We start from the raw sequence: 13717 nt of genomic DNA on the forward strand, positions 1-13717 counted from the left end.
AAAATAGCCAATATTCCTATAGGAATGCAAAGTTATAAAGAAATGTTACAAGATTAGAAGCTGACCAAAGTCAAAATTTATATACTGTATAGATTATCAGGAACACGAAGGAAAATAAATAAGAAACAAAACAAACAAAAAACTATTTGAGTGGAAACAACAAAACAAATTGCCCGCCCAGCACTAACTTATCGAAATGCGATAGGCGATGCGTTAACGGGATGATTTTTGACGCCCACGACTATATAATTTTGTCATCATGGCGGACGCCAGAGAAAGAGCGATTCAGGATTACCGAAAGAAATTACTTGAACACAAAGAACTAGATGCGCGTCTCAAAGAGAGTAAGTTTGTAATCAGATGATAGTAAAGATTATATTGAATAATTTGAACATTTAACAACTGTATTTCATAACTTATTGGAGACAATAAAGGTCATTCAAAATCTCAACTTTGCTGAGTCAGTTCATGAGTTTGTTGTGATTGTCTTCCGAATTTGACGACTACATCATATTTTTGTTACTCTTTTCTGGATCTGGATTTGTTACTCTTTTCTGGATGAAATGAAAATTGAAATTGATCAAATTTTATAATTATTTTGTACTTCTTTGCCGATGGCTGATTTACTCATGCACTATATAAAATTACCGCGCCAGCCCAGGCCTTGTCTTTTGACAATTTCAAACCCACCCTTTTTATTTTATATATACCCTTTTATTCTGTCGGTCGGACATCCGGGCTATCTGTAGTCTCGGGCCCAATCTGCATGTGGCTCACGATTTGTTATGAACAACAGAAACCGACTGTGAAGGAGGCTACATAGCGATGTTGCTGGAGTGACCTTCAATTTCGGAAAAAACGACACTCGACCATGGAAGTTAATTTTAAGTTTGTCAGTAAATAAACGGTAAATCAAGTAAGTTTCTTCCACTCTGAAGACTAGTCTTAGAAACGGTTGTTTGATTCCACTGACTATTTGCGATCGAAATTTACATAACACCATGTCAGAAATCATCAACAAAAATCGAATCAGGAACTTGTTTTCACTCGAACATCATCAACCGGAAGTGACGTGACACGGACCGACAGAATACCAAAACTCCGAAACCCACCCTTTCTAACTATGCATGGACTTGCTACCAGGTGTAGTAACAACAAATTTCGAACGTTTGAGGACTTGTTCTCAAGTTGCAGAAGGTGCCAATAGGGTGTCTTCAGTGTTAATTATTTTCATTATAAATGTCGCAAAATATTAATAATATTATTATTGACAATTCGCTATCGTAGTCCAACGTTAGTGCCATACTATTACGCTGACTTTCGTATTCGCCGAGGAGGACAATTTCGACCTCGTTTGTTTACAAACAGAGAGGTAGACAAAAGGCCTGTCAAAACTGTTCCGCTTGTCCAAATACTCAAGTATCAAAAGGATGGTCCACAATAGAGTGATTCACGCAACATGAATAGGGGATTAAAAACCTGTGAAGTAGGACCATGTGCTTCTTTTGTCCAAAATGCCATCAAGATTTCGAATGGAAACAGTTCAGACCCAGAACATGATCATGTCAGAAATTATTATTTTGTTCTGGGTCTGATTATTCGGACTAGTCCGACGTCACTTCCTGCCGAGGTCACAGCTATTTCCTTGGTGATGGATCACGCCGTTTGCATAGCAATGTTCACTATACACGCTGTACTGAACAAAACGAAACGAGACGGTCAATATATCGCCCCTGAATTCAACATTTTAGAATCCCGATTGAAAGCCCAACTTGGGCTGATGTTATCCATAGAATGTTCAAACACTAGTAAACGCTGTGATTAAAACTTCTTCCGTTTCCCAAGTCACGGTAAACCAGAGTATATAAACGTGGGTTTTGAAGACTCGATCAGAGAATCGCCATTGGTTTGTGTGTAGAATTCGTAATATCGGCTCACCAAAACATCGTTGATGTTCATCTGCTTGAAAGTCTTTAAGTTTTAGCAATTTCTTATGGGTTTCACTGCCTTGCCAGCTTTTGCAAGATGTTTTTCCTTTGAAATCATGAGGTTACAGGTCTTAAATATGACTGGTAATTAATACACTGCAAAATTCCTGGCGGCAGAGTGACTACATCGCACTGGAACTCTAAAGTCACTACCGCCGTCACTCCAGAATAACCTACCCTATGGTGGCCGACAGAGTCACTACAGGAGAGTGACTACGTCGGAAACAAGGCAGTAGGGTGCTATGCAGCAGTGTCATCACGTAGTGACTACAACTGCTAGCCTCCGATGTGTTACCTGCTCGATGTCGCGATCGGCGACTCATGATGTACACCACCGACTAGATTCGACAGTGGTCCACATCTTGTAGTCACATCAAAGTGACTTCCGTATCCAGTGCCCCATGCGTCGCCTGCTCGGTGCCCAGTCGGCGAACTTCAAGGTGACTACGCTGCCGAAAGGTCGTTGACCGAACCCTGTTATGAGTTCGAACACTCTGGGGACGCCAGCAGATATCTACCAAATACGCCGCTGATGATGACAAACACGCCGATCATGCTTGTTTACTGCTTGTATGTACGCTCATGAATGGAATGAGTTGGTTTTATAATTAATTGATTGATGCATGCTGTACAGTGCAGTGGGTCTATGGTTCTACTGCCGTCTTTGTTTTTTTATCGTGCTTTTGCATTTATTTATTGTTCTCTTTTATAATATTTTAATTCTTTTCGTGCTGCCTGTTTAATAATCTCATCAACTGTGTGTGTTTTATTTGCAGTTCCTGTTCTTGGTTTATTTGTTTGTTTCATTTCAGATGTTTTTATTTTGTTTATTTGTTTGCTTGTTTTCCCACAAAACTTGGGCCTATATGCTTATCATTGCTTTGTTTACTTCAGTGGTTAGATGACATGTTTTGCTATCAAATTAGGCCTATTTTTTCATATTTTGCATGATAACGTATAGGCCTATTGAAACCTTTTTTATTTAAAACGAATTGTGTTTTTAAAAAGGCCTAGCATTTTCAATTTATACATTTTGATTTGCCAATACTTTACTTATTTTGAAGCAAGAATTTTTCTGTTATATTTAAAATTGATTTATAGGCCTAGCATGCATTTTGTTTTACTTCTTGTCACTTTCTTGAAAGGTCTACTGCAAATTTATACTTTTACTGCCATAAGTTTATGTAAAACTTTGGCTTGTGCTATTTTCTTTTTCCGTTTTTCAAAATGGTGTTTTTTTAGGCCTATTAGTTTGATTTGTTTTTCATGTTGATTTTTTTTACGTTATCAAATTATGCCTATAAATCGGTGTCACATCAATATAGGCATATTGCAGTGTTTGTTTGAAATTGTGTCTTATTTTTTATCACGCAAATATTAATGCTTGTAATGAATTATTATTGTTATAGGCCTAATTATTTATTTATTTTTCACATTTAATATTTTAATTCATCAATAGGCCTACATGCTTCTTATAATATTCCTACTTTTAACTTAATTTTTGTCAAGTTGTTTTATTTCGAAGTGTTTCTTTGTTTCTTCCATTCTTTGTTTATTGGTTTTTAATTTTTTAATTATTCAAATAACCACCAATTAACAATGTATTTTATTCATCATATTAGTTTATTGAATTATACTTTGTTTACTGATCATGTTCATTTCTTTTACTAACAAATTTATTTTATTCATCTAATATTTCCCTTATTTTTAAAGTCCAGTTTGCAATTTCCCCCTCCCTAATCCCTTAAAAAAAACAAGAAATAAAGAATATTATTTGAATAAATCAAGAGAATATAAAAAATATGGCAATAAAAGCAAAACCGGCAACCCAAAACGCCGTGACGGCACCCAGGCTCAGTCGCAGTAGTCACACCGGTGTGACTCTCCCTGCGAAGTCACCGCGCTACAAGTCACTCTGTAGAAACCTAGGAGGCTGGCTACCCGGCTATTTCGGACCGGCGATATGGAAAACCGAGGTGTAGTTTCCGATGGAGTGACATTGATGTGACGTCGGCGTCACACAGATGAGAATCTTGCAGTGTAATTTTGATCTTTTGATGAGTAAAAAATATGGTCGAAGACGCCATATCGCCCACCGCAGTGAGAGGCAAGACGGGGAATTCCCCAATGACGTATACCGACTGGCTTGTGTAACCATGCGTATGGCTGGCCCGTTAGCAATGAGTAGCGATTGTGGCCAATCACATGCCGATGAATCAGCTCTGCAATTAAAACGTGGTACTCCCCGCTTGGAATGTGTGGCTTGTGAATGCAAGCAAAAAAATGCTGTGGATCGGTGATAGTAAACAACACAAAATTACACCTCTGGATCTACTTCAAAACTGAATTTCAAAAGATGATGTCCCATTTCTATGTAGGTACGGTACTTGTTTACATTAATGTTTATTATTTTTGTGAGCAAAGGCATTTGCTTGATCATAAATCCCATACTGCATGCTGCCAAGTAACACTACAGACATCATGCGAATCGACTACTTGCCGAGTTGATGAACACGGCAAAACTCATCTTATCGTTCTTTTGGCTTGTTTTTTACTTTGCTTATTATTTTGCCACATTCAGGATCAATGTAGGAAAAAAAACACATGATAGAAATCACGTCAATTTCCCCTCGTCGAACAGTTTTTGTGTTGTTTTCGGTAAATGCTTCATGATTCCATACATCGATACAGCAATTTGGCTGTGTATGAAAGCGAGATCCAGTCGCTATGGTAACGCTCCGAGGTCACCGATAGGACTACGATAGCGAATAATTAACAACCTGTTTCACCTCTTCATATTGCTCACCTGTGTTTTCATATCTGGGTTATCATATCATATTTTGTGGTGAAATGATGATTACAAATGTGTAATTTGCAATCGTTTTTGGAGCAACGATTTCTTCGTACCGACAGCTTGTGTGTATGTGATGTGAATGAACATTAAACACATACAAACACATACACCATGTGTACACAGTACCTGTTGGAACTCCCGGTCGGAGCCAGGAGTTTCAATTATTGGAACTGGGTCATTTGCTAGTCAGCCAAACCGGGTCCCAAACACAATACATATTTTCATAGAAAATTAAAGAACAGATTTTCAAGTTCATATTAATGCATTATTTGTTCCAATATGTTGTCTATACTTCACTTAACCCAAATATGTGACCAGTTCCGACAAAACCAGGAACAAGTCGCATTTATTGACATTTCATGATTTGAATAAAAATGCAAGCATGGGATAATAAGCTTCAAAATGATACCAAAATTATATACATAGCATCAATAGGCTACTTTTCAAGATATGGATAATTTTGTTAATGATACATTGTACCATGATATTTTTGCAAAATTGCTACATGTTGTGCAAATTAATAAACTATACTAAACCAGAAATAAAATTTGTTCTGCAAAATTTTTAAACCCCTTTCTTTTGTATTTAATGCCTTCAAAATCAATAGAAAGCATTAAAGGATGTCTCCTTGCAACACCCCCGGGAGCGTTTATTTGAGGAAATACGGTAGGCCTACATGTACGCACAAATGTGCTTTTAAAGGCAAGCGTGAGTAATATTTGTATGCGTCTAAACACAATGAACTGAGCAAGTAAACAATTTTATACAAAATCTATGGGTTAGGGTCACCTTAAAATACAATATTTCTGACTGGATGTCAATCATGTCATGTTTCCAGGTTTTGGACATCAGCGGAGGCTGCGGAGCACGCTTATTTTCATATATGTAGCTTGGCACACTTGCTCCTGTTTTGAATGTAAACATTTAACGAAGCCATGTTGAAACTATTATTATTCTTAGCTTGATAATTAATTTAATGTAGAAACTTGTATTTTTTTTTTCATTTTTTTCAGTGCGAGAGCAGCTCAAAGATCTGACTAAGGGTTATGACAAATCAGAAAATGACTTGAAAGCTCTGCAAAGTGTTGGACAAGTGAGTACATAACTATTTTAAGTTCTTTGTCAAGACTAAAGGAAAAACTTATGTTTTTCTGCTGCTTTTTGTTTTGTTTTAAGGCTGAATTGAAGTAACTTTTGCTCACCATTCTAATATTGATTTTACATTATCAACCGGTGTTTGTTCTGATCTGATGTATTATTCAGTCATGAAAATGACATAAATAAAAAAAATCACAGAAAGTTTGAATTATCTTGAGTCCAAATTCCCATGTTTTTATTTATTTTTAGCCTGTTTTGTGTTTTTTTTACCTGCATTCACATGCTTTTTCAGGTTTTTCTCACCACTTCCATGTTTTTTTGAGTGAAACTGAGTGGCATCTTTGTGTGAGGAACGGATAGAGTAGATTCACACGTACAAGGACCAATTTTGGCATTACAAACCTCAATTTTGTTTGCTTTATCATTTTTTTCCAGATGTTGTTTATTGCTAATCCGATATTTGGTCGATGACTCATATATCAGGCTGATCCAATATATATTTTCGATTATCGGTTCAGCCATTTGTAAGGGGGTACTACACCCCTGCCCAATTTTGTGCCTATTTTTGCATTTTTCTCCAAAATTATAGCACATTGGTGACAAGTAAGATATGTAAGGAGTTACAGTCAAAAATGAGGGAAAACCAATATTTGATCAATAAATCAATAACTACTTGCCTTTAGTTGCTGAATTTTCAGTGCAGTAGTTGTAGACCTTGCCCCTATAATACATATCTTACTTGTCACCAATGCGCTATAATTTTTGAGAAAAATGCAAAAATAGGCACAAAATTGGCCAGGGTGTAGTACCCTTAAGCCCATGGAAAAAATCACAGCGATGCCTTGAAAATGTTGTTTCAAATGTCATTAAGACAGACTCATGCTGATTTCAACATCAATCCCTCCCTACTATTTGGTATTGCCCTGTTTGCGAGTCTGAAATCTTAGAAATGTCACAAAAGGTGGACCAGTGTAACATAAAAAAAAGTATTCACACTGTTAAACATGTATTTGTATGTAATTTGACAATTGGGTTTCATGCTTGTAAAAAATGATATCAGAGTCGAGGCCTGTAGAGTTTCAGGCCAATCAACAATTTACTGAGCTCTGAAATGATTCAGTGTATTATGAATTCAAATATCATCTGTGATTTTTTTTCAGATCGTGGGTGAAGTTTTGAAACAATTGACAGAAGAAAAGTGTAAGTAATTTTACATGCTTTGTTTTAAGTTTAACAGTATCAAATTTTGTTTGTCAGGATATTTTATCATCAGAATTCCACATTTTATGATGCATGTCACAGGATTACACAATGTAGTTGAAATAAAATCATGTTTAGTGCTACATTTGTTCAGGCAATAAAGGCTGATAATGATCAATTGTAATTTACCATAAACATAAATACTCCCAACCTGTTTTTATCTGGCCACGATGAGACCAAGCATAAGCCGTGATAAGTAAAAAATCTGTATTTCATGAATTATGTATTCTTGAATATCTGACATGCTAAAATTGGGACAACAAAAGAGACAATTACTAATGGGGTTATAACACTAGTATATATGTGTCCTATGCAACATCGAGATGTCGTTCTTCAGAGCATGAAATTAAGGTGTCAAAGCATTAGAAACATATATATATTTTGTAGCATACAAGATTCCTGTTCATTAAAAACATGTTTTCCTTTGAAGATCACACAACCGGATAACAGATTTGTATAAAAGAGGTCCGGATAAGGGTGGTTGGACTACATTATATATAAATGCCCTTAAGATAAAAGTTATTGATTCTGTTGTACAGTTATTGTGAAAGCTACCAATGGACCTCGCTATGTGGTAGGATGCAGAAGGGGGATCGACAAAGTGAAGCTGAAACCAGGCACCAGAGTAGCATTAGATATGACCACACTCACAATAATGAGGTAAGGTTTTATGTGTTTGTATCATGGAGTGTATGGCTATAAATGCATAAAGTAGGCTGTGTCCCAATTTCACAATTTTGTAACGGAGAAAAAATTCATTGCATGAAGAAATTTAATAAAGTATACAGTACTGGGATACAGTGCTGGGATACAAAGGGGAGCAAGCATTGACTTATAAAGTAACAGATCAACCCTGAGGATGCACTGTCTAGTCTATTTATTTATTAGTCAATGCTTGATCCCGTTTATGCATGCGTAGTACCAGTTGACTTTTGCTGCTTAGCAATTTACCTTTTTGGGAAATGCTTCATTTATAACAGAAGTATCTTGCATGGGAACTAAAACTTCAGGCAAAGTTGGAGCAGTCAAACATGTCAAGTTTACAATGTATGGCAAAACAATTAGGAGGAATGCTACTTGCCACCCATAGAGTAAAAGCAAAAAATCTCTCCCATCATTTCCTTGATTGTGCTGATGGCACACAAAAAGGAAAATACCTGGAAATCAATGTACACAAACATGTTCAATCATGCTGTGCTTTCACTTCAACAAGGTAGATGCTAGTATGCATGCACATGAAATTTTGTGCAAAGGGGACAATGTGCCCAGGTGTGCTACTGCTAGAATAATTTATTACCACTAGTTCTATCCTCTGTTCTTTTAGTCCAAAAGTTAAGTTTTGTAAGTTCGACAGTATGTGGGAAGTATTATATGTAGCACATTGGTTGGGTAAGCATTTATTTCTGTTAGTAAATCAACTATTATTTCTTTTGCTTACAGGTATCTACCCCGTGAAGTTGATCCACTTGTGTATAACATGTCCCATGAGGATCCTGGTAATGTGTCATACTCGGCCATTGGTGGGTTGTCAGAACAGATTAGGGAACTCAGAGAGGTAGGTGCATAAAGATGCCAAAATATCACATAAATTCAGATTACTTTTATTATTAAGTGTGCATCAGTGTTTTCTCAGAGGTTATATGTCACAATTTTGTCTCTGTGAAAATTATATTTGGTGCACACAAATTTGCAATGCTGTATTACAATTAATTTGATGAATTCCTGAGCCAAAATTGGGTGGAAAATGGTTCATTTGGCCTACCAAATTTCCAGAGAGATAGAGAGAGGAAACATTGGTGTGTATTATGTAATTTATTTGTTATTGTTTAAATGGATGTATATTAGGATTGACAACAAGAAACAAGCATGATTTATATACTGACTTTGTTAGTGGACTAAGTTAAGAAACAGTTGCTGACCACCTACCCAAATGGTGGCCCATGATCAGATTGTAAACTGTGCTTAAAAGACTAGATCTTTCAAGGAAAGATATCGAGACTGACAAGGTTAATTGTCTGTAGGCAAGGTCACATTGAGGTGGTATAAAAAAAAAAGATGAACCTACATACTACAAGAAAAAGAACATGATATATGCTTACCAATGGTGGGGCAATTACAGGATAACTCTTAATTTTGTTTTTACTACAGGTTATAGAACTGCCTTTGTTAAATCCAGAGATATTTTTACGAGTTGGTATCACACCTCCAAAGGGCTGTCTTCTCTATGGAGCACCAGGTAATTTATATCTCAAAAGTTTACTCTTCTTGGAATAGGATTTAGAGTGCCAGTAGAGGGCTATATAGTGACACTGAAGATAGAGTTGTATTAACCTCATATTTTAATGTTACTAGATTTCAATGTATGAAGTTTTGTAATGTCATCACTGTCACATCCTTATGAGGGTTTGTGTATAGACATCATATTTGATCCCAGCAGGTAGTGTTCATACAGGAAATGGCGATATGATCCAGGTGACATGCAAAACCTATATGTCATTGACCATCTTAAACTTTTGAAATATAGATGTACGGTCTTGAAACAAAATTTGATGAAAATATATAAACCTCAAAATCTCAGAATGTGCCTATAAGCTTTCCAGCTGGGATCATGGGACTCTACTTCAGTACACATTCATATGACTTTTGTTTGAATTCATTTTCACAGGAACTGGAAAGACCCTCCTTGCTCGTGCTGTAGCCAGCCAACTGGATGCTAATTTCTTAAAGGTAGGTCTGAAAAGGTGGAAACATTTAAAATGCAATATGCAGCATTACCTACAGTTTGTCATGTTAAACTAGAAATTAAACAGCTGCACAGCAATTAAAAATCTGCAATTGCTTTTAAGGATTTTGTCTGTTTGAAAAAGAAGTATATTTCATCAATTTAAATTCCACTTTTGCATCCAGGTTGTATCCAGTGCCATTGTAGATAAGTACATAGGGGAGAGTGCTCGTCTTATAAGGGAAATGTTTGCGTATGCCAGAGACCATGAGCCCTGTGTGATCTTTATGGATGAAATTGATGCCATTGGAGGGAGGCGATTTTCAGAGGGAACATCGGCGGACAGAGAAATCCAGAGAACTCTTATGGAGGTAAGTAGTTTCTGAGACAGTTTGTATTTTAGATAGCAGTATCAGATCATGAATTAAACAAATATATTTTTATAACCCATCTTTAATGTGTGCGTGTAGTGGAATGAACTTCCCAGTTAAGCACACATTTTGTGTAAAGAGATTAATGCATCTTGCACAACTTGTACTGTTGGCTTGCAGTTCTATTATGGAAGTTCAAAAGATACCACTCAGATACTGAATGTTTAGAAGATCCACTTAAATACAATACCTTCTAGTTTGATAGAGCTGATTTGTTTGTTTAAAATTTTGCTTAAAATGGTGCAGTTTGAGGAATATTTATTAGTTGCACAGAGTTGGGTAATTCTAATAATATTAGAGAGATTGCGATTTCCAAAAGTAGCATCGAAGGTATGTGGAATCTATTCAAAGTCCTGTCACAGGAGAGTGGTTTTGAATAGATTTCACGAAAGTTTGATACGTATGTTTGGAAATCGCAATCTCTCTAATATTCTGATAACTTGTACTAAACAGTAAACACACATTTTCTTTGTAACTTTCAGTTATTGAATCAAATGGATGGTTTTGATACACTGGGTAAAGTGAAAATCATCATGGCTACCAACAGACCAGACACACTTGATCCTGCCTTACTCAGACCTGGCAGACTTGACAGAAAAATTGGTAAGCAAAAATGGAGTATGGAGTGATTTTAATCCTTGTAACCCTTCACCTTTGCCATGCCCCTCACCAAGAACCTAACCATAACAATTTCCTGTGGCCTTAAAGCTAACCATCATCATAATCCTAAGACAGGTGAAGGAGCTATTTTGCAATGATACACAGAGAACTTGTACTATTGAATGGTAAACATTCGGAACGATTATTATTTAAAATCAGTGGTGTTATGAAATAAATTTCATGGTAATTTGAAATGAACAAATTATATCAACAAAATAACTTAACTCTTGGAATAGGTATTATTAACAAAATTAAGTATTGGCTTGCTAATGATGCTAATCAATCACATTTACACTGAAAAGGTTCTTGTGTTTTCAGATAGATGCATAAAGGTGACAATATTTGACATTGTATGTAAATTTGAAGACAATCCATATCCTAAGCAATAGAGAGTTACCCCATTTAATTGTTTATATGCGATTATTTCAGAAATTCCACTTCCCAATGAACAAGCCAGACTAGAGATTCTCAAGATTCACGCAGGACCTATCACAAAACATGGCGATATAGGTAAGTGTAAACCTGGTGTACTCTTTGATTAGCTTGAGAACCTTGTTAGCACAAAGTGGCATGGCCTCCAATTTTAGTTTGATAGGAATTTGTGTTTTGAGGTTATTATAATGTGTAAAAGTATATACTTTTGGCAGACTTTAAAAGCACTATGTGATAATGGCTAGGTAAGGTAGTAAAGCGATGAAAAGAAAAATAAACATGTTCTTCTGGCGTCAGACTTGCCAAGTAGGGTTGGTCGATCAGGATTTTTTTCTTATATGTGTACATCCATATCAAAAGAATGCACTTGTCAGCTGCTGCATGTGTTTCTTTTTACATAGTTATGAATAAATACCAGGCTCATCTCAAGTGAGGTAAGTCACATGGTGTAGGAATGTTCTGTATTCCTAAACCATATGATTAGGGGATGATTTAAAATGACCTCCACTTGAGATGAGTCTGGTATTTATTCATTTAACTAGTATGTAAAAAGAGAACACATGTAGTTGACAACAAGTGCATCCTTTTGATATGGATGAACACATATTTGTATTTTTTTCTTAGAAGAGGCCAAATGACCCAAAAAAAAATCACCAAAAGCTTGAAAGTTAGGAGAAAAGAAAATGATTTTTTTTTCTTGCAAACATGGGGAGAGCGTGGCGCAATGGTTAGGGTACTTGCCTTTAGTGCATGAGGTCCCGGGTTCAAATTCCCGGCTGTGGCGATTTGCTGGGATATTGACTTGGAAAAAAAATTAATTGGCAACTTCTGTAGATTAAATTCAGACTTCCGCTCTCCCCATGGTTCATTTAGAATTGGGTAAATGAATCATGAAAGTACTCCGATCCTTCGGAGGGGACGTTAAGCCGTCGGTCCCGTGTGCAGAGAGCCATACCTGTACATGTATTTCGCAGCAAGTTTTGAAAAGAGTAGGGTGTTAACCCCTGACTGTTCCTAAACCACCCCAATGGAAATAAGCTTCAATAGAGGCTTTCTTGGGTTATCCAGGGTTGTCAAAACCGAACAAATCAAATCAAACATGAACTTTATTTTAAATTCAGTCAAAATCAGTCCACTGTCTGTGAACTTTAAGGAGTATGACATTACCTTAAATAAAAACAGTACCCTCCTGTTGGCATGTTTCGCTAGTTGAATGCAATTTTCCTACTAACATTGTTTCATCAATTTTTGTTTCATCAGATTTTGAAGCAGTAGTTAAGTTATCAGATGGATTCAATGGGGCTGATTTAAGAAATGTCTGCACAGAAGCAGGTAGGTGGCCAACATGGGGTTTGTCGTGCAGAAATGATGCTATTTTAGGAGTTGCTAATTATGTACGCACCAACTGTTACTTGCCCAGATACCAATTTGTAAACTGAGCGGGATAAGCAAATGTAACATGAAATCAGTGATTGAATAAACAATCAAAATCTTATGGAATATTAGCAAAACTTTGCCTTTCACAATTTGTGTGGCAATAAAAGTGATTACGAAGCAACACAAATCGTTCAGGGCTAGTTGAAATTTTGGTGGGCAAGTTGTAAAACACAGTAACTTGTCCGGTCTGGGCTATTTTACATGCACAACAAAGTAGAGACAGAAGTTCAGTAAGACTTAATAGAAAGTAAAATCAATGTAAAATGAAAACTCAAACTGCTGACAAGATCAATCATATTCCTTTAACTTCCAATAGTGTTTGAAAAAAATTACACTACAATTCTATCACTTAGAAAGTCAGTATTTTGCAAAATGTCGCATAAAAGCAATGTCCTAATAGTTTCTTGTGATTCTACTTTCTGACAGGTATGTTTGCAATCAGGGCAGAACGGGAATATGTTGTCGATGAAGATTTTATGAAGGCAGTAAGGAAGGTTGCAGAAAGCAAGAAACTGGAAACCAAACTGGACTACAAACCTGTATAAAGCATTTATCTTGGAACAGGACACTTTTTTGTTGATAGTTTGTGTTCCATGGCATGTTGCTGGAAGGCTTATAAAATGCCATATTAATTCAATTTCCATCCAAACTGGTACATGTATGTAACATGATTAAATACAGGTGAACTGGTAATTAATTAGTGATACAGCTCATAGGTCTTTATTCAAGTAGTCTGTCCATCCACTCCTTAAATTAAATAATTAAATAATTTAGAGGTTGCAATCTGTTATGTAACTTCCTACTTGATTTTCATTCATTTTAGTGAGTTGCTTGG

The 13717-nt window shown here is 36.2% G+C and overlaps 1 protein-coding gene across 1 annotated transcript; it reads left to right on the forward strand.

The window, feature by feature from the left end:
* The first annotated feature begins 217 nt into the window (after positions 1–217).
* LOC140152886 (26S proteasome regulatory subunit 10B) lies at positions 218–13488 on the forward strand. The gene is made up of 12 exons (XM_072175414.1): positions 218–344; positions 5856–5935; positions 7101–7140; positions 7740–7860; positions 8641–8755; positions 9349–9436; positions 9866–9927; positions 10108–10293; positions 10836–10956; positions 11443–11523; positions 12706–12777; positions 13309–13488. The coding sequence occupies exons 1-12, from the start codon at positions 260–262 to the stop codon at positions 13425–13427; spliced, it is 1170 nt and encodes a 389-aa protein (XP_072031515.1). The 5' UTR covers positions 218–259; the 3' UTR covers positions 13428–13488.
* The last annotated feature ends 229 nt before the right edge of the window (positions 13489–13717 follow it).

This window comes from Amphiura filiformis, chromosome 5 (assembly GCF_039555335.1).
Source record: "Amphiura filiformis chromosome 5, Afil_fr2py, whole genome shotgun sequence".
In the NCBI taxonomy this organism is placed as follows: domain Eukaryota; kingdom Metazoa; phylum Echinodermata; class Ophiuroidea; order Amphilepidida; family Amphiuridae; genus Amphiura; species Amphiura filiformis.

Bases quoted from the DNA above. Each gene is read 5' to 3' on its own strand.
- LOC140152886 (XM_072175414.1), top strand. From the start codon at position 260: ATGGCGGACGCCAGAGAAAGAGCGATTCAGGATTACCGAAAGAAATTA. The intron at 9,437-9,865 runs GTAATTTATATC...TCATTTTCACAG, and splicing joins TCTTCTCTATGGAGCACCAG to GAACTGGAAAGACCCTCCTT. The intron at 10,957-11,442 runs GTAAGCAAAAAT...CGATTATTTCAG, and splicing joins CAGACTTGACAGAAAAATTG to AAATTCCACTTCCCAATGAA.